Source organism: Toxoplasma gondii, chromosome X (genome assembly GCF_000006565.2).
Source record: "Toxoplasma gondii ME49 chromosome X, whole genome shotgun sequence".
In the NCBI taxonomy this organism is placed as follows: domain Eukaryota; phylum Apicomplexa; class Conoidasida; order Eucoccidiorida; family Sarcocystidae; genus Toxoplasma; species Toxoplasma gondii.
This window is the reverse complement of record NC_031478.1, coordinates 7,184,803-7,203,239: the sequence shown is the minus strand read 5'-3', so window position 1 is coordinate 7,203,239 and position 18,437 is coordinate 7,184,803. Positions and strand designations below refer to the sequence as shown.

Genomic DNA, 18,437 nt, shown 5'->3' with positions numbered 1-18,437 from the left:
CGGTACCACAGTTTGACAGTTGGTGCACACACGCAAGAAGAGTAACTATATCACTTCCGCCCTGGAGTTAGTATTACTTTGTTGAGCGGGGGTGGAGAAGTAAACGGCGGCCAATAATAAGTACAAACTAACAGTCACGGCACCAACTGGCTATGTTGTCGTGAACAAAGTCAAGGTCTACAGGAGTCAGTGGGGCGGACTCAACTGGATAATGGAGAACAGTCGCAAGACTCGGAGCGTGTGCCGACGGATAACTGCAGAGTAGAGATGTTGCTCGACGGATAGCTCATAAGCCTGTTCCGCGATATCCATGATTGGTGACAATAAGTGAACCGGTGTGGCTTTAAAACATGTTCGAGATCCCGATCTAACCGAAAAACCACCACTCGTAGACCATGAAACTGCGCGAGAGTCCCTTATCGACGCTCTTGCTTGAAAAGACGTCCACCCTCGTATGAGGCGTGGTGCCTCTGGGGGGGGGTCCCTGTCAGTTGGCTCCAGCCACGTGGAACAATCAGCTAGCCCGTGCACCTCAAGATGGTTCTGAGTGCAATTTTTTCAGGATATGCCTCCCAAAACCATGAACAACAAAAGAAATCCAGATCCACAAATGCAAAAACACGTTATAAGCGCGACTGAATGAAGTCCCACCCTCATGTGTAATTTCCCAGTCCGAGCGAGCCACTCCGTCAACACCCCGGTCTGCATCCAAAGCGCGACTCCGGCGTTCTGTCCGCAAGTCACCATCGTAGATTTTCCTCGCCTGATTCAGTGTCTTGAAACTTTCATTCGGTTACAGAGCCCCCCCCCTCTGTAATAATTCTGTCCCTGTGATCCCCAATTTAAAAGGTGATTCGTGTTCGTGTATGCCTTACTTGTTAAGTACATTTTTTGCACTGCAGTAGTGTCCCATACCGAAAGGGGTGTCTCCATGGACACAACAATAGTGACCCGGGGTGACAGACCCCAGTGTTCTTCTCCCCCTCCGGCACACGTGTCTTGAATTTGCACGTGTCATGGGCGTCTTCAACTTGCACGAGTCTCCGAGGGTACGGCTCTCTGACTGATCACCTTTGGAGATATTACAGTGACACCATAGAAACATTATTTCGAGTTTTCTGCACCATCGACACGAATTATTCTTATGTCTTGCGATAGGGATGTGAAGCGCATTGAATCAACGGTAAAAATCTTTCGAGAGCGTCTCATGTTTTCGTTTGAGAAGGGAGGCAATAGGCACAAGACATCGCCCGGGGACACGATTTTAAAAGGAGAGCTGTGTTTCCCTTATCAACGCATTACGCAAAGAGGCTTCTGGTTTGTGATGATGCCAGTCAAGAGGGCTGTTTATCTTCAGGTCTTGAGAGGCCTCCGAAGTTCAGTCGGGCTCCCGATTATTGTCGGGTTTTTGTGCTTGTCGGCATACGGAGAGAATAATGAGAGAAATCCTTTTACCTGCCGGGAAAATGGTAATTTCGTTGCCCTGTCACTTGAATCTGCTCTCTTTTTCAAGTGCCCTGATGAGTCATTTCTATTTCCAGTTGTGAAGGGAGTGTCCCCCATAGAATATTGCCAGGAGTCGTCGTGCGCAGAGAATGCCGCTTCAATGGAAGGATTGAACCTTGAAAAGGTAACAGCTAAACCAGACGTTGCTGGGAAAGCTGGTGAACTCTCCACAGGAAACGAGAGAAACAATGTGTACAAACTCACTGTGAAGACACAGCCCGATGAATCACAAGTCCTCTACTTCGTCTGCAAGAACGAAGAGGTCACACAGCCTCCATCAGTTTCACCTCAAAGTGCAGGAACGTCGTCGGAGCCGAACAAAATAGCTTGTACATTTCAAGTTACAATATACGGTAAAAGTCCCCTCTCCGATGCATGAACAAGTGAGTCTCAACGAATGTGACTGTCACCACAGCTTGAGGAACTTGAGTTTTGCGAGTCTCAGCTACGTCAGAACACATAGTTATTTGTTCGGTTTTAATGAATTCTCATCGTTTTTCTAGGCTAATGGAACGCTTGATAGCCTGAGCCATTCGCAAAACATATGAGAACACTGTTGCTTTTTCGGATACGTTAGATTAGTCTGCTTTCACTGACAGCGTTCTGTAAATTTAGGCCTGGTAACTTCCATGATAAATGGAAGTGACTGCGTGTTACGACTCCGTAAAGACCCGCCCCTTACAAAGACGACTGTGGGATCAGCTGTTTGTCCACGGTTATTTTCTGTTCGTGTCTGGACTCGTTTTCGGCTCTGGAAGAATTTGTCTCCTCTTCCTCGATTTCGCCCACACCACCGTGTCGCCCATACATACCCCACCATTTCTTTTCTGTCTAGAATGGGCTGCTAAAATAAAGTTAGGTCCTGGATGCCCGTTTCCGGTTTGTGGTCTGGCTGGTAATTCATCAAATTGTTTGCTTGCACGGAAATGAAAAATAAACACTTTCATGTACCCCCCTGTTCTGTCAGAGGAGTGTAAGAATGGCCAGACTTTGGTAGAAGTCGTCCCGCCACAACATTCCGAGCCCAAGAAGGTCACGTTTCGCTGCGCGGAAAACTGGACATTGTCGCCTGCGAATTTCGAGAAGGTGTACAGTGCGGAAACATGCAATCAAACAGCTAGTCTAGCAAGCCTTGATTTGGGTGCGAAACTTGTAGAGGGGAAGTCGTCCGAGGAAGCCAAAAATGTTCCCGCCTATGCTCTGCAGATCACCAAGTTTCCAACTGGTTCCGAACACGTCATGCTCTGTTACAAATGCACACAGACCTCTGATGAGAAGGAAATGATCTCAGATTCATCGAAGCAAGAGTGTAAAATCATAGTCAGTGTGGCTCCAAAACCCCAACAAGAGGATAAAGAAGAAGGGAATGAGGAACCTGACACTGACAGTGAAGAAAATGGGAGGCCGTCTACAAGCGGCGCGACAGACCATCCCAACCACAGCTTCGTTATTGCTGGCGCCCTTCTCCTCTCCTCTGTGCTGGCGCTCAACCAAACAGGTTAAAAAGGGCGGTAATTTGCGTATCAGTCCTTGCTCCAAAAGACCTAAGTTCGTCTGCACTTCCCCATTATCTAAGGGCGAGTACGAATGCGCAAAAAAGCAGCAAGATACATGCCAGTAAACAAGGTTGACGGCCGTTTATCGCTGCTCCTGGTGGTATCACACCCGTGCAGAAACAACGTCATTCCGTTTCCTGTCCATCATTGTGCAGTGTGATCCCTCCTCTCGGAATTCGCTACAGGCTATAAATGCCCGCAAGAGGCTTCTGCATTTCCTGACCTGGGGAACTGCGCGCATGTGTTCTTCCGTCGGTCGGGAGGTTGTACATCTAACTTGGCTAAAAGGCCAGTGCAGGAAACTGGCGGACAGGGGTGGGTTCTTCTTTTTGAGTCGTTGATGCCACAAAATGGTTGAGGTTTGTTGCAAAATCGCAACCAAACCTTGAAAGATGCCCTCTTTCGTTCAGGCAGCGCTTATTTTTGTTTCTGAACAAGGTGCACATTGATTGCCGCATCGTCTCTGGGTGTGTCGTCCTCATTTCGAGACACAGCTTAATATTTGGATTACTAGTATCTTTCGTATTAATAGCGGTAGAAAACTTCCACTCAGACGCTAGTATGATCAGCAGATCGTACTGGTAAACAGGTGCCGCCACGTCACCTCAGTCGCAGAGTTCGTCATCGGGTGGTCAAGTCTTGTCTTGCTTGAGAGGATCTCCACTTTCGTATTGTATGTGCTGCATTGTAACGGATGGCCGCCCCTGGGTCCCAGCAAGCTATGACGACGGGACAGTCGACATCGGAGCATCGATATGAGTGTATTTTTCTTGGCAGGCCTCTTCAGCCTAAACCATCCAAGCGACCACAGGGGTCCAGACTGACGCAAGCACTGACACTTTTCACGCAAGACCGAAAAAGTTGTTGCTCATATTTACAGTACTAGTCGGAATGATCCACTCTTTCGACCCCTGTACCTGCATCAAAGCGCAACCCCAATCCGGATTCCGTACGTCAGCATCGCCAACCTTGCGCCCTCGCCGTGCCTTGGGGATTTCCTTTTGTCCCTGGGCTGCATATGTGTATTAATTGTGACTCTTCCTCGTTCCCGATCTGCTGCACTCGTTCATAAGGTGTGCTACAAGCCAGTTCTCTTATTGGCACGTAGCAATTGTGCCTGGCATTTTTCGACTGGCTGGTGCCATCCCCACAGACAAACCGAATGAGAACTGAAGCGGTAGGCAGCAGCTCCGTTTTGCCCACTGTTGATCACATATCTTGTCGTTCTGCAATTCAGAGTGCGTGCATCTGCGACTTTCACGCGAGGTGCCTTTCGTCGTGAAGTTAGAACGAGAGGGGACAACTCTTTTCACGGCTAATTTGCTTCTTTCCACCCAGCCTCTTCAAAACATGACTCAGACTGTCACCGCCACCTTAGAATCGCGGTGAGGGGCTAGTATGCACATCGGTTGGGTAGGAGGTAGTTTTCCCAGTAAACATCCACAAAAATCCCATCGATATACACACACATCTGTCCTGCCTTGTTTCGAGTACATCGATGAGCTGTTGCCTCTAGAAGAAATAGGTTGATGCGGCTATAACTTCCTAGTCTATTCATACTCTAGCCTTCCAGATAATATATTCACACCACTGGCAGTGCTAGCCTCATTCTCTTCCAAAGGAAAGACCATCAAGCGCGCCTGTTGCACTTTTTGTGGAAAACGGATAACCATACGCCCGACTTTTCGTATTTTCAACCGTAGTGTTTCTTCATTTCTCTTTCGCTTTGGAGTGGCACATCTAAAAAATAATATACCGCCAGAACGCTGAGCGTCCGTTTCGGTACACTGGAGCTACAACTTGGAATGTCAGACTAGCCATTCTTGCCGACCACGGGCAAACTCTCTTTTCTGCGTTTTATGTTTCAGTTTCCCGTTCCCTCGTCCTTTCTCGGCTAATAGCAACGAGTCGAAAAATTAGATTTCGTACGTCGCCCCCAGGATGGTGGCAGTGAAGCAGCTTGACCCTTACCCACAAACACCCGTTTTTTACGACGTGCTTTCATCATTATCGCCTGTCCCTGTTGGATTCGTCCCGCCAACGGGCTTCACCACAGTCTGCAATTACTGTATCTGGCAAGAGTCTTCACAGGTAGTAGACGGAGAGTGAGTAGAGATCCCGCTTACAAGCGCCAAGCGTACAATCGCGTCATATAGAACGACACAAGCTGGAGACGGCGTAGAAGCGAATAGGAAGTAAAAGAGGAAGAATTCCGCAAAACAATGCCGTGTCGAACATAGTTTCAAGAAAACGACTGAGTGGCACAGATACAAGGGCATTTGAACTTTGCGACTTCAAATCTCGTCTTTCCACCCGTCTTTTTATAGTTTTTCTTGAAATACTAGCCCCTTATCATGCTGATGCATCGCTAGGCATCCCCGCTCGCCGTTGCCAGTCTCTCTGTGTCTCCACCACCTCTTTTGACTGCTCCTGTCGTTGCACATCCGGTTATACGCCCTCTTCCTGTTTTGTGTGCCGTAGCATTACGGACGCTCACTGTCTTTTTTCTTTCCTCTCGCCCCTGTTCTATAGAACAGTTGCCCGCATACCTCCGGAACCTCGTCCATCATGTGAGCCTACCTCCACACCATCGTCTCGCGAATAGCCTAAGTTGTGCTGGTGGTTAGAACGTGCAAAACTGGAGTCTCCAACGACAGGTAGAGACGAAGGGGAGAAGAAAGATGTGCCTTTTTTTTCTTTGTCCTCCTGTCCATTTCTCCCACGCGTTACGCGGGTGTCAATCTCGCGTATTCCATGCTTGTCATACATTCGGACTTCAGCTTCTTGGCCTCCATCTCTGCCACCAAAGAAACCTTCATCATGCATGATTCTGATTTCCTCGCTGTCTGTTCGTTCTGCGTCTATTCTTTTTTCAGAATGCTGCCTTTCGGCGCGAGCCACAGAATACTGCAGCCTTCTTTCCTCATCAAAGACGCAACCATCCGGGGTATTTCCAGACGTGGCCCCTGAAGGAAGCTGAGAGGCCCGAGAAAACTGTGAGGGTCTCTCCGTTGCTGCCAGCGTCCTCACAGGCGAAGAAGCAGACGTGAACGCTTCCTCTTCTACCATGAACAGAGACGGGCTGTACGGCAACTCGCCGACCAGCATTCGCTGCAGAAGGCTTAAGCGAGAGATTGCGGAAGACAGTGCAAGCTGGGTGAAGGGTCGAGAACCCAAAGGGCAGGAAGCTGACGAAGAGGGCCTGGATGCACAAGTACGAAACAGAAGGAAACAGAAAACAAAAGCCAGCGTGTGAAGGTCCAGAAAAGACAACCCTGAGACACAGACGTGTTGCACAAGGGACAGGGAGAAGCAGACCCCGCAGATATTGAGATGCTCAGAAACACAATTCACTCAGGAATACGAACACGCAGAGAAATCGCTTAAAGTAAGCGAGGAAATGATATAGAAGTGGTTCAACAAATGGACTGAATCCTTGAGTCTCACCGTCCACTCTGGATTCCACCGGCTTCCACGGCTGCCTCTGAGAGAGCTGCCGCCTTGAGCGTTGCCACAATATCCTCCACATGGCGGCCGAGCGACAGTCCATCGACGGTATTTTCGCCGATGCTGGAGAACAGAAAACAACGAGAAGAAAGGCAACACCCAGCAGCACACCAAGTTACTAAAGTGGGGAAAAGCGTACCCTTCATTTCCCTCTCGCTGTTGCGAAAGAACGCAAAGAGGACCGACCACGTCCTTCCTACTTCATTGACAATTCTACAACCAACGCACATGGAAATGTGCGTGTACATGTCTATATCTATAAAGTAGTCACATCTGTAGACCTAGAGACACTTCAATACGCGTTTCTGCCCTTACTCACCCACATGAACAAACAGGACGCACACGGACTCTACACTTGGCTCTCTGCTTCGCTCCTAGTCTCTCCACGTTCCCCACAAATGTCACCTCTGCCCACACTGTCTACCTGTCCGCGTTCTCCTGCGTCGCCTCATCTTTATTCCTCGTGTTTTCATCCCCTCTAACTCTCCCTTTTTCTCCGCCCGCATTTGCCTGCCTATCCCCCCGTCTTACTTTGTTTCGGCTCTCTGTCCTACTGCGACCGCGACGCGTGGGAGAGCACTGTTTTCTGAACGCCCTCCTTCTTCGCGTCCTGGGCTCGGCTGTCGCTTCGCCTGAGTCTGGTGCAGGTGGTGAGGCACGACTCCGTGGCCAGCTATCAGAGGAGGGCATGCAGTTTCCACTTGAGGGGTCGTAACGTGGTAGAGGTCCCCGCGAGCTGGGGGCAATGCACGAGCGTTGAAAGAAGGCACAGGACTGGAGGCAGAAAAGGAGTGAGGAGCCTCTGACGACGGTGAGTGACGAATGCGTATAGGAGAAGGGAGACTGTGAGATCCCTTCTGCAGTCCGCTTCCATGTGTGCGTGTCTCTCTTCCTTCCTCGAAGGACGCAGGCGAGATGCGCTGCGGTGGGGACTTGTGCGACTCGTCTTCAAGAAAAGACGCTGGACGGGAGGAAGAGGCAGCACTATGTCGCTTGGAGAGAGCATTCCCTCGGGGCTTCTGCGGGGTGCGCAGGGACAGGGCGAGGAGAATGAGAGACTGCAGAGACTCAATGGGGGGGAACTTGAGCAGACGACGGAGACACGACGTCTCGTCGCTGGCCAAGAGATTCTCTCGAACAAACATGAGCATGGCAAGAGCAAAGAAATCCGTTAGCGGGAGACGTGAAGAAGCAGCAGCTCCCAGTTTCTCAGGGACATACGAAGGGCTGGAGGACGACCCTTGGCCGAGCGGCGAAGTGCCGCAGGCGGCCGACAAGCGACTGCTGCTCATGAGATCTGTGCCTTGTGTGAGAGAAACGCCAGAGCAACTGGGAGAGGGAGCAGAAAGGACAGCAGTTGAGGAAGGAGTGGAATTCAAGGAAGACTTCGAGTTCGAAGAGGACGGAGCAATTCCGTTGCGGAGGTAGGCATCCGCAAAGATCGCATCCCAGATGAAGATCGTGTCTTGAACGTGGAACTCTCGACTGAAGAGGAGTCGGAGCCAGCGCAGAAGGAAGAGCTGCGGCTGGACGTCCATCTCGACGAGGTGATCGTAGAGCGCGGTGTCGCTCTTCCGCAGAAGCGAATGGAAGATGTGACTGCATCTCCACAAAACGGCGGACTGTTGCGTCTGCGGGGCCGAAGAGGCTACCCCCACAAGCCCTCCTAGAGCCTCCCCCGGTCCTTTGCCCAGAATGTTTACCATAGGAGATGCAACAGGTTTCGGCGGAGTCGGGGGAGGGATATAGGCGGCGCGCATGAGGAAATCGTTCATGAGGGCGTTGAAGAGAGAGAAGGCGTCGGCTTCGATGTCTGTGGGCTCCGCGGAAAGCAGGACACGAACGTGTGTCGCCACATTTTCCGAGAGGGTGTCCGCAGAAAAAACAGGCACTTGTTCTCTGACGCAAATGAGAAACAAGATCGCAAGGAGCTCATTCATTCCCTGCTTGTACGACACATCCGGATTCTGCCGGCTCCAGGTGAAGAGGATGCGCTGGAGAGCCTTCCGTGTAGCGTCTCGACAGAACAGTGCACGATCTGCAAAGGTGCGTTCGACGTCTTTCCAGATTTCCTCCATCAAGCTGTCGTTCTGCTGCTTCTGACTCCACGGATTGTCCGCTGTCGCCGCGAGAGGGTGGAACTTCTGCGGATCCAGCGCAGTGAGCCTCTTGGTGCTCAGCTTTTGTTCCTCTCGCAACTGGAAATACTTTTTCCTGTTCACTTCGACCTGGGCAGCCCACTCCGATGCCTCCTCCCCTTCCAAGAGGCCGAGGTATCGCTGCCAGACGATGCGGCGAAGAAGCGGGGAGGACGGCACCGGGAACTCCTCGGCGCAGACGCCCGAAGCAGGCGGCGCCTCATCCAAGCGGCCTGTCGCAAGCACTCTTCTCGCTTGCTCGGCAAGGGGCGAGGATATGTGGGAGTCAAACAACCGGGAAATATCCGAGACCGTGAGCGGCGGCAGCCCGTCGTCGTCGTCGAGAAAGGCGCCATCTACAGAACACGACCCCAATCCGCTCTGTGCACTCGCCCCACCTTCGGAAAAAATTGACGGAGATGACATGGCGAGAAAAACGGAGGGAAAATACGACGGATGGAGGTGCTCGAAACCGAAACCCTCGAAAGAGCCGAGGAAGGAACTGCGCAAATCCACCGGGTTTCGGATCACCTAGCCCCTAGCCCTGTCTTCCTTGGGGTGTACCTACAGAAGCAGATCCTAAGTCCTGCTCTCGAGAGCGAGTAGACGGGAGCCTGTGAAATTACGCTATCCCTCTGTTAATGTTTTGAGGAATGAACTCTGCTTCTCTCCGATCCAGTTTCGTGTCTACGCTCGAGCCTGGTTTCAGAGAGAAGACGGCATTGACAGGGCGAAGCTATCTCAGAAAAGTGTGTGAGAAGAGAGTCTTTTTGGTGCAGTAGACGGAGGAGAAACGACGCAACAACGGGAGGAAACAATCACCAAATTTGCCGCCGGAAGGAATCGACACATGCGGTCGCACGAGGAAACGTTCGCAGCGACAGCAAAACAGTTCCTCAGTCAAGTGCCACAAGGCCGGCTCCCTTCACACAAAGTCCACGACTTCGCGACAGTTTTGCGCCGGTAAAACCAACCTCGGCCTCACGACGATGTGCGACTTCCGCATGACCTGACATGTATATTTCGAACAACAACGGATGCGGAATTTTCGGCGTTCTGCTAGCTCCTCGTCCTGGGCAGGTTCTTCGTCCGCTGTAGGTTCGGTAACCAACAGAGAGGCCCTTCCACAGACTTAAAAAACCGGATAAAACATGAAAAAGCCACAGTTGTAGCTGTGCATAAGACCGGATAGAGAGGAAGGACAAACGTTACCGTTTAACAAGCGGACAAGCCAGTTACATCTGCAGGGGTGCCTTGGGGCAGAAACACCACAGAGGAGGCGTCAAGGGGGGCGCTGCTTCCTTGCTGCACACTGCACTGGGAGTTCGTTTCTCTTCCACTATTGAACATACTTCCCAGCATACCATTTTCATATATCGTTTTATCTTAGGAGAATGCTACTGAAAACACAGAATGTTTCTTTCCAGCTATGGCTCGTCTTTCTCCGTGCCTAGACACATGCCTATACCCGAAACATCGAGGGCTCTACGGTGCAGGGAATTCACGGCTTATTTTCGAGGCTTGGTGGGAGGCCGCCAGTCTCCGAACACTTCATGTCTGCTTTTTCTGTTAATGTCCCAGATTCCAGGACATTCTTTCCATCTGTCCACAATCAAAATTGCCTCGTTTTCGCTGAGCGACTCGCAGGGGTAGAGACCGTGTCCTATTTCACAGTAAACCGAAGCGAGACAGCTCAAGGGAAGTGTAGCTGCCAGTTTGTTTAGTACGTGTAAAGATACGGTAAGAGTGATGCAGCAGATAGTGGATAGGGAGTTAGTGCCAAAGATCCCTTTCTAGGCGATACTGGGCTCTGGAACCACAAACCAGGAAATCTGTTGCGGTGCTCGTCCCCTGTACCCCGTCCGAGCCTGGCTGAACCAAAGAGCGACACCTCGGAATTCGAAGCACCCGCTAGAGAGGAAAACGCAGTTATACATATTAGCGGACTTTTCCGCTTTGTTTCGCCCGCCACATCGCGCTCGTATTTCTCTCGTTTCGGTCACTGATATACAGGGGATCCGTTTTGTTGATGGCTGGCACCACGGGTAGCCCGGGTGTAGAAAAAAAAGTAAATAGAACCATAGCCAGTAATTGTATGAACTGCATAGGAAATCGCCACCTCAGCAGAAGTCTTCTCCCAAAGCACAAGGCTGTTTCGCGCGACAGCAGTTTGAGATTGGACCCAGAACTGTGCTCTGCGGTTGATGGCGTGTGATGCAAACGAACGCACGGCGTTTTTTCACCACAGCGGGAAATTCCTGTACTGCCAACCGTGTCAGAAACAGGTCGTCTCTAATGTCTCTTAGATAAAACTGGATAGCAATCACGGAGGAATTCATACGACGCTGTGCATCAGTGCAGTGATTTTCATGTCCCACTAACTGAGTGGTTTGTACTGACTTCGAGGGGAAAGACAGCGTTGCTTGTCCAACCTCACAACATATATAGCACTACTGCCGGAAAAACTGGATCGGGCATCCGAAGGTAGGAGATGCCATATCGGTTCGAACCGTCTTCCCACAGGTACCAATGTATCAAAGGAACATCCCACGATTCCCGGTGTCCATTCCGTTAATTTTATGTCCAGCGCATCTCCTCAGAAAGGCGTCCTAGAAGAGTAACCCCCGGATATAACGCCATGACACCCGGCGGTTTGTCCGAGTGGTTAAGGAGTTGGACTTGAAATCCAATGGGCTCTGCCCGCGCAGGTTCGAACCCTGCAGCCGTCGTCCTGGGTAGAATTTGCGTCTTGTGTCTATTTACGAAAAAAGAAACCGGCGAGAAGTACCCTAGTTTCATTTCGTGATTTTCTTCCTGGACACTTCGCATATTTGTGACTCGTTCCCATGGAACAAAATACGCGCGCTGCCGTGAGATCTACAGCACCCTGCAGGCCAGCGCTCTAGGTCCACCGCTCTGATGTCGTGACTGAATATACTGGAGGAGGAAGCTGCTTATTGCTTTCACTTCCTTGTTCGTTCAAGACAAACTGAAGGGCACTGTGAGGGATAGCTGCGCCGGTGTGATGGGTTTCTCCCGAACGATGATCAGCGATATGGCTCAAGGATTGCCGCAACCTTCCCAAATGGTTCCCTCTAGTGTACCCGAACTTGAAAAGGCTACAATTCCGCATCCTTCCCTGCATTTTTGTTTCCTTGATTTTATCCGTCTCAGTTTTGACTGCCTTTCTTTCTCGGTTGCGAGTATGGGGCCTTGGGTCGTTATCAGTCGCCACAACTGGCGACGCCTCTCTCGACACGCGGAGACACGGAACACCTAGAAGAGCGAATCTGGTCCGTGCCGGAAAACGCTTAGCTAGTGATCGAGACCAGGCGTTTGACTTTTTGTAGGTGAAAGGACAGCAAGCTTCTGTTGTCCTTCGTCTAATTGTTTGTGGGGGGTGGGACGAAAACGCACATGGATGGTAACATCGGCAAACGTTAAGTCGCCTACCAAGGACGGATGCATCGAGGCCGTTGATTTGCTTAGCAACACACCACTACGGCGCTACACATGTGAACAATCAGAAATTCAATAGTGAGGTGGCCAGTTGGCCGGCCGAAAAAACTATTTGACGTTATAGACGAGACAAAGAAAGGATACCCATTTGCATCTAAACCACCTAGTCACTTCAAAAGGTGTGCGAGTCCGCCCTCTTTCCACGGATACGACAGTGTCAGTAGACGACGCGCGAAATGGAGGGTGACCAAACAGACGTTTGCTCGTACCTTCCTCATTCGAATCGTACTGACGCAGAGTGACCAGGTGGCCTTTTTCTCGTTGCTTTACAAAGCAGAGAAAGACTTTTCTCTCGCGAATTGCTCCCGGAGCGCAGTGAATTGACTGCGGGCACAGATGCATTTCCGTGTGCGTCGTAGCCTCATTCACCGGCAGGTTCCCGTCTTTCCGGTTGCCGTGTTCGGGGTTGCCGCTCCTTCTTCCTGTGAAGCCAAAATAAGGTACTTGATTGTTTTTTCTTCTGTTGAAGCAAACTTCGATGGGGAGAGTCTCTCCCCCTCGCGCCGTCTCCCGCGCTCGAACGTCAGTCCTTCTGTCTCACCCAGTGCAGTGGCACTCTCTGCATCTGCACACCGGGCTCCGCAGCTTTTTTGCCGTTTAAACTAGGAAGGATCCGCCGATCTCTTTATTCAGTTCGTTCATTCTCGACTTTCCTGATCATTTCAATAGTGCTCGTTAGCGTCGGGTACGTGTTTGCTCTCCATCCCGGGGATCCCCAATCACAGACAAGGCGTCCTTCTGGTCTTTCGACCCTTGGGCCATGCCGACTTTCTTCTTCGGCTCGCACAGAACATACCCTTATGTAGTTTTCCTCCCGAGGCAAGGGGATCTCTCCTCTCTTGCTCTGTGGCGACAGGAGAGAGGCGCGTGTCGAGAGTTGAATGGCGACTGCCCGCCCTCGCTGCACCAGAAGGGCCGCGCGCCGGCCTTCTGTGTGCTCCTTCCGCCTTCTCTCTTTTCTTTCTCTCTTCGTCGCGTCGTCCCCGTTTTCTCGTCTTGCAGTTTTCCTTGTATGCTTCTCCTTCTCTCGCGTCGATGCACATTCTCTCCCCGCTTCTCGGTGCGTGATTCCCCCCGCTCTGCCTTCTGTTGACACCGTCCGTCCTACAAGTGAAGAGACAGTGAAGCCTTCCGGAAGTAGCCTTCGCCTTTGCAGGTTTACCTCCTCGTCTTGTGACGCGCTCTTCCCGTCCTCCGCGTCACTTCTCTCTTCGCCAAACGCACTGTGCCATCTGAGCCTCCCTGCTGCTCCACCTGCGAAAGCATCTGTCGTCTCTTCACCGTTCACCTCTTCCGTTTCTCTCGCGCTATCCAGAAATTACTTCTTCCCGGTGAGGAAGCTGTCAGGATCGTTTTGGCGCGGGACTGGCAGCGGGAGAGATGCAGAAGGCGCGCGAGGTGTACAGCGGGTGCCCCAGAGAGAGGCCCAAGCAGATGCGCTGGAGGATGGCCTCAAGAAAGGTTCAAGCCTTCACCAAGCGCCCGCGCATTCAAATCCAATTCGTCCCCATCGACAGGCGAATGCACCACTTTCTGAAGAGCGCGTGTGGACAGGAACCGCACGAGCTCCGTTGGGGTTCTTCCTTCCTCAAAAGGCTACCCCGCCACAGGCGGTGCCGCCAACTCACTGTGCGGTGACCAGCTGTACATACACCTCGGCCAGAACATCCCGGTTGCCAGCGCCTGAGTTGTTCGCTGCAACTGTTCCGCGCAGTGCGTCGGAGACACACACGAACGTAGATTTTTTGCCACTCTTCCGTGGGAAAACCTCCTTTCTTCGGCGGCTGGCTTCTTACGACCATCGACACCACTCCGCCGCTTGCTCTTCGTTTTTCTCTTCAGTCGCACGAGGTTGCCAGAGGCGCCGAAGACTGGGAGACCGTGAGGTGCCTGACACCGCACTTCTAGGAGACGGTAGGAGTCTGAAGATGCACGGGAGAGAGCGCGGAGAGGCCAAAAGTGAGACTGAAAAGACTTCCTCGCTCTCATTGGAGTTTCAGATTGCGCCCGAGACGGTTAGGGCGAGATATCGAGAGCAAGAACACCGAAGGAATCAGCGGATCCTCCACCAGTCCGAAGAAGAGTGGACTGGGCTGGCTGCCCCCTCCATGGCAAGAGGAAAAAGAAGAGGGCTCGGCTCAGTTGAAATGAAAGTGCGGAAAGGAAATGAAATACGCGAGCTGTCCACTCCAGAAATTGAACGTGTAAGTGTATCAAATGGGACAAAGGGTTTCGCGAGGCACGACAGCGACCTTGCTCACAGTGGCAGCACAGAAAGTGAGGAAGAAGACAGGTTTGAGAGAGACGATAAGACAGCAGAAACAGAGAGAGTTCAAAAGAGAAATGAACTGAAAAGACAAGGGCGGGAACGCTGTCTGTCTGGGTATATATCGTTCTATATATGCATATACATATTTGAATAACGTGTACATATCAGCCGATATTTATATATATATATATATATATATATGTATGTATCTGTATTTGTAACTCTATGTGCATCACCTGCATTGTGAGTTGCTAGCGTCCATGCTGTTTCAGCATTTGCATTGCACAATTAGCCTTCTCTCCCAATCGACTCGTGATTTGCCGTTTGTGCGAGACGCCCTCAAGTGAACATTTCGTCTGATCTCTCGCTATGCGTGTCGTAGGATCCGACTTTAGGATCGCCTAAGCCGCAAAGAGAGGCATGTGAAAGTCACGCACTTTCTTTTCACTTCTGGCCCGTTCGCTTGATGTAGCTTTCGCTTTGCTTTCTCTTCTTTACGGCTCCATAAGGAGGTTCTTTTGACGCGGCAGGAGATTGCCCGCTTGGAACTGTTGAAACGCGCGTACAGCACCGAATACAAGCCACATTTGCTGAAAGAGGCGCGACACTACCTTGCTCAGCTGCTGACGATTCGCTACGAGCGGCACCTGGGGCTCCACAAAGACATCGACCCTTGGCAGCAGGGCCTGCTTCTTCCTGTCGATAAAACGCTTCAACGCGTGGAGACAAGTGGAGCACCTCAGCCGGCAAGAAGTCCAGATTCGTCGTCGAGTCGACCGGACAGCGGGAGCGATAAGAAGCGGAACCCATCTTCTTCCTTGGCTTCTGCTTCGTCTGTCGCCTCCGATTCACGACGGCTAGCTGCTCCCTCAGCTCTCTCGTCTTCTTCAAATTCTTCTGCACCCGCCTCGAAAAAACATCTTTCTCTTTCCGCTAGTGAAGAGCCGTTCACATCATCTTCAGCCTCGTCTTCAGCCCCATCTTCCTCTTCTCTTTCTGCTTCCCCAGCTGAGGGCGATCGTTCTTCTTCCGACGGACTGTCTGCGAAGAAGGAGTCGCACTCGAAGCTACGCAGTGTGTCTTCTTCTCAGCAGGAGGTGGGAAGGGAGATAAGCAGGCAGGAGAGAAGAGAAGCGCGAGGATCGGAGACAGCGGACGGGGGGGCGAAGCAAAGGCCTGACAAAACGACTCCTGAGGGGAAGAAGAGCAAGAAACACCCAGAGGAATCAATTCGCTCCTCGGAGCAGCCGAAGGCGGAGTGGGCCAGCAACGAGAAACGCGGGGTACAGTCGAGAGTGGAGAAGAGTTCTGAGAATGCAGAGAACACCGACACAGACGAGGAAGTAGCAATCTCGAAGCCAAAGACCTCTTCTCGTTCTTCGTCCTCTTCTCTTTCTTCTTCTCCTGCGACAGCATCTCGTCTACCTGGCTCCGATAGATCTTCGTGGAAGAACCAAGCGGAAGGAGAACAGAGAGCGGAGGCACACGAAGAAAAGCATGGGCGAGAACAAGTCAGCAAGAAAACCGGGAAAGAAGAGAGAACACGGGTGGAAGCATCCACTGCCCAACATGAGAAACGTGATTCAAAGACAAGGAAAGACACCGGAAAAGAGACAAGGAAAGACGTCGGGAAAGAGAAGGGGAAGTCTCAGAAAGCTAAGACGAGCGAGACAGAAACGAAGCACGAGAAATTCGAGAGCACCCACGGAAGTGCGAGACCAGGGGAGAAGACAGCCATCCGACTCGAAGTGTCTTCTGTTCAATCACGAGAAGCTACGTCTGCTGGTCTGACGAAGAAGAGCGGAAAGCCACGAGCGTGAGCCCTGCAGGCTCCTCCTTTCAACCATTTCTCTTCATTTCTTCTTCAGGTCCCTAATTTCTTTGTGTCGAACTACGATGAAGGCTCGGAAGCCATTCTATCTCGTAATCTCTCATCTATATTCGTGTCTTCGTGCCCATGCGCCGCTTCGGATTCTCGTCGGCCTTGGTCTGTTTGTTTCTTTCCTAGGAGTCTCTCTGCGTCTTTCGCCTTTCTTCTCTCGCGTCTTATGCTGTTGCCTTTTCTTCTGTCGGCCCTTCTGCGGCCACTTCTATCCCTTCTTTTCAAGACCTAGGACGACGTTCGGAGACTCTTCACGTCTGCGAAACCGTTCTAATGGAGAACAAGAACAATTGCCAAGACCCGATGCATTGTGGCGCTCACTCCTGCAACTGAAGAGCAGGGACAGAGGATGAATTATCCAGACTTGTACTTTGTGTGAAGTTCCCGGACAGGCAAATCCACACTCACGTGTAAATTGGTCCCTTTCCACTCCCACATGCATGTATATATAGACATATGCCTTGCTTCGCCGTACATGTATGTATATATCAGTGTATTGCCATGAGAAAGGTGAAATCTTCGACGAGACGGAGAGAAGGGGAAAGGTAAAGAAGTTTTGACAAGGGAGGAAACAGGGTGTAGAGAGTGGAACTGGCTGGGCAAAAGTCGTAAGCATGGATGATGTTGCTACCTAGTGTGCAAAGATGCATATGAAGTGGAAGAGGGTGGGCTGCAGAGAGGATGCATCGCCCTCTTGAGACGAAGCCTGGAGGTCTGGTGTCTCTCCCTTTGAAGTTCGGTGATAGATCAGTGAACCTGAGGGGCTAGGGACAGACACTGAAGGAAGGGTGAAAGCTTGCGGAAGAGCGACAGTCTCCTTTCATGTTTTCCGACAAAAGCAAGAGAATCTATTTGTAATCAAGAAAAAAGGAAATCGACACCTTCCGGGCATGTTCTCTTTTTCCTCTGTAAAGGTATCTAAGTTGTTTGCTTGACAGCACACACTGCGAGGTATGAACAGGTGCCTACCATGCGCATTCTTTTCTGAGATGTGAGCGTGTGTGATTAAGAAGAGAGCTGCCGCGGTGACGGCGCGTACACGTGGACAAGCATGGAGTCAAACTGAGTTGTGATAGGATTTCCTTTTCTGTCTCGCTTGTAGACCACAGAGAATGCGAGGCACATGTCAAGAAAAGAAGGAGATGTTCTCCAGGCTGAGGTGTCTTTTTCTGAAAGCAGCACGGGGGCACACGAGGGACTCCGAAGCAAGGAATTCACGTCAACGCTTCTGCTGCCGCAGGTGGTCGAAATAAAAGAGTGTCAGGTCTTCTTTTTGCCAATTCTGGTTAACAGCGGAGGAGGGCAACAGTGTGCTTGGAGGGAACTAGAAAACATCTTGACTTTTCAGCGAAAATGCGCTGAATGCGAGAGTTCTGGTGTCTTTCACGCGCGTCAATGGACGAGATCCGCCCTCAGCGTAGAACAGTGGTTTCCTTCTTTTTAGCCGATGCCGTGCAGGTGAAGGGCCGAAGGACGATGTGAGACCAGCCCGATTTTAATTAGTGGATAGACTGACACTGTGAAGAATAAAGACGACAATTTACTGAAACGCAGTGGGAAGAGAGGGGGGAACGAGGAGGTTTGGCGGCCTAAGTGTTTACCCATAACGGGGGGCGCCTCCGATCTCCCGCTTTCAAGCGGTGCCTCTTTTCGGTTTTTTAGAGCGTGTTTCCCCTAATTCTTCCCGGCGTATGAGTTCTCCCCGGCTACTGGCTCTTTTGTGCGGTCAGTCGAACTCACTTTCACGTTTTCTTTCTCGGGCACAGCCTTCACTCTCCCGGTTCGAGGACGAAAAAGGTGCTTTGGTGGAGGACGACCGAGGGGCGTTTCGTTCCTTGGTCGCGCCCGACGGAGTTCTGTCGGCTACAAAACAACTCAGAGTTCCTCTTGATACGAGAAGGAAAGAAACTTATATCTGTTGTAGCACGTGGGGAAATACGGGTTCGGGCACTAGTACCCCGACGCAGAACATGCGTGCTTATCCGTGTGTTACGCACATAAAAAGATACCAGTATCTCTCGTGACTAATGGTACATATACATGAGACACACACTCTATTT

The 18,437-nt window shown here is 51.3% G+C and overlaps 3 protein-coding genes and 1 non-coding gene across 4 annotated transcripts; 3 read left to right on the top strand and 1 right to left on the bottom strand.

The window, feature by feature from the left end:
• Positions 1 to 1,379: 1,379 nt before the first annotated feature.
• SRS47A (SAG-related sequence SRS47A) lies at positions 1,380 to 3,009 on the top strand (the record flags this gene model as incomplete). The annotated part of the gene is made up of 1 exon (XM_018781723.1): positions 1,380 to 3,009. The coding sequence occupies exon 1, from the start codon at positions 2,452 to 2,454 to the stop codon at positions 3,007 to 3,009; it is 558 nt and encodes a 185-aa protein (XP_018635679.1). The 5' UTR covers positions 1,380 to 2,451.
• Positions 3,010 to 3,741: 732 nt separating this feature from the next.
• Positions 3,742 to 11,828, bottom strand: TGME49_275350 (TBC domain-containing protein). The gene is made up of 3 exons (XM_002371889.2): positions 7,101 to 11,828; positions 6,510 to 6,632; positions 3,742 to 6,264 (listed from the first exon to the last, which is right to left on the bottom strand). Exons 1-3 carry the CDS (start codon positions 9,131 to 9,133, stop codon positions 5,589 to 5,591), a joined length of 2,832 nt encoding a protein of 943 aa, XP_002371930.1. The 5' UTR covers positions 9,134 to 11,828; the 3' UTR covers positions 3,742 to 5,588.
• Positions 11,355 to 11,436, top strand: TGME49_275340. The gene has a single exon. It is a non-coding gene; the product is annotated as a tRNA-Ser (tRNA).
• Positions 11,829 to 11,975: 147 nt separating the features above from the next.
• RPL29 (ribosomal protein RPL29) lies at positions 11,976 to 18,336 on the top strand. The gene is made up of 2 exons (XM_018781722.1): positions 11,976 to 14,430; positions 15,005 to 18,336. The coding sequence occupies exons 1-2, from the start codon at positions 13,108 to 13,110 to the stop codon at positions 16,313 to 16,315; spliced, it is 2,634 nt and encodes an 877-aa protein (XP_018635680.1). The 5' UTR covers positions 11,976 to 13,107; the 3' UTR covers positions 16,316 to 18,336.
• Positions 18,337 to 18,437: the final 101 nt, after the last annotated feature.

Coding starts and splice junctions, on each gene's coding strand:
- TGME49_275350 (XM_002371889.2), bottom strand. CDS start 9,133: ATGTCATCTCCGTCAATTTTTTCCGAAGGTGGGGCGAGTGCACAGAGC. Junction 6,633..7,100: donor GGACAGAGAGCCGAAACAAA/GTAAGACGGGGG, acceptor TCTGTTCTCCAG/CATCGGCGAAAATACCGTCG. Junction 6,265..6,509: donor GGTGGAATCCAGAGTGGACG/GTGAGACTCAAG, acceptor TTGTGCATCCAG/GCCCTCTTCGTCAGCTTCCT.
- RPL29 (XM_018781722.1), top strand. CDS start 13,108: ATGGCGACTGCCCGCCCTCGCTGCACCAGAAGGGCCGCGCGCCGGCCT. Junction 14,431..15,004: donor CCACTCCAGAAATTGAACGT/GTAAGTGTATCA, acceptor CGGCTCCATAAG/GAGGTTCTTTTGACGCGGCA.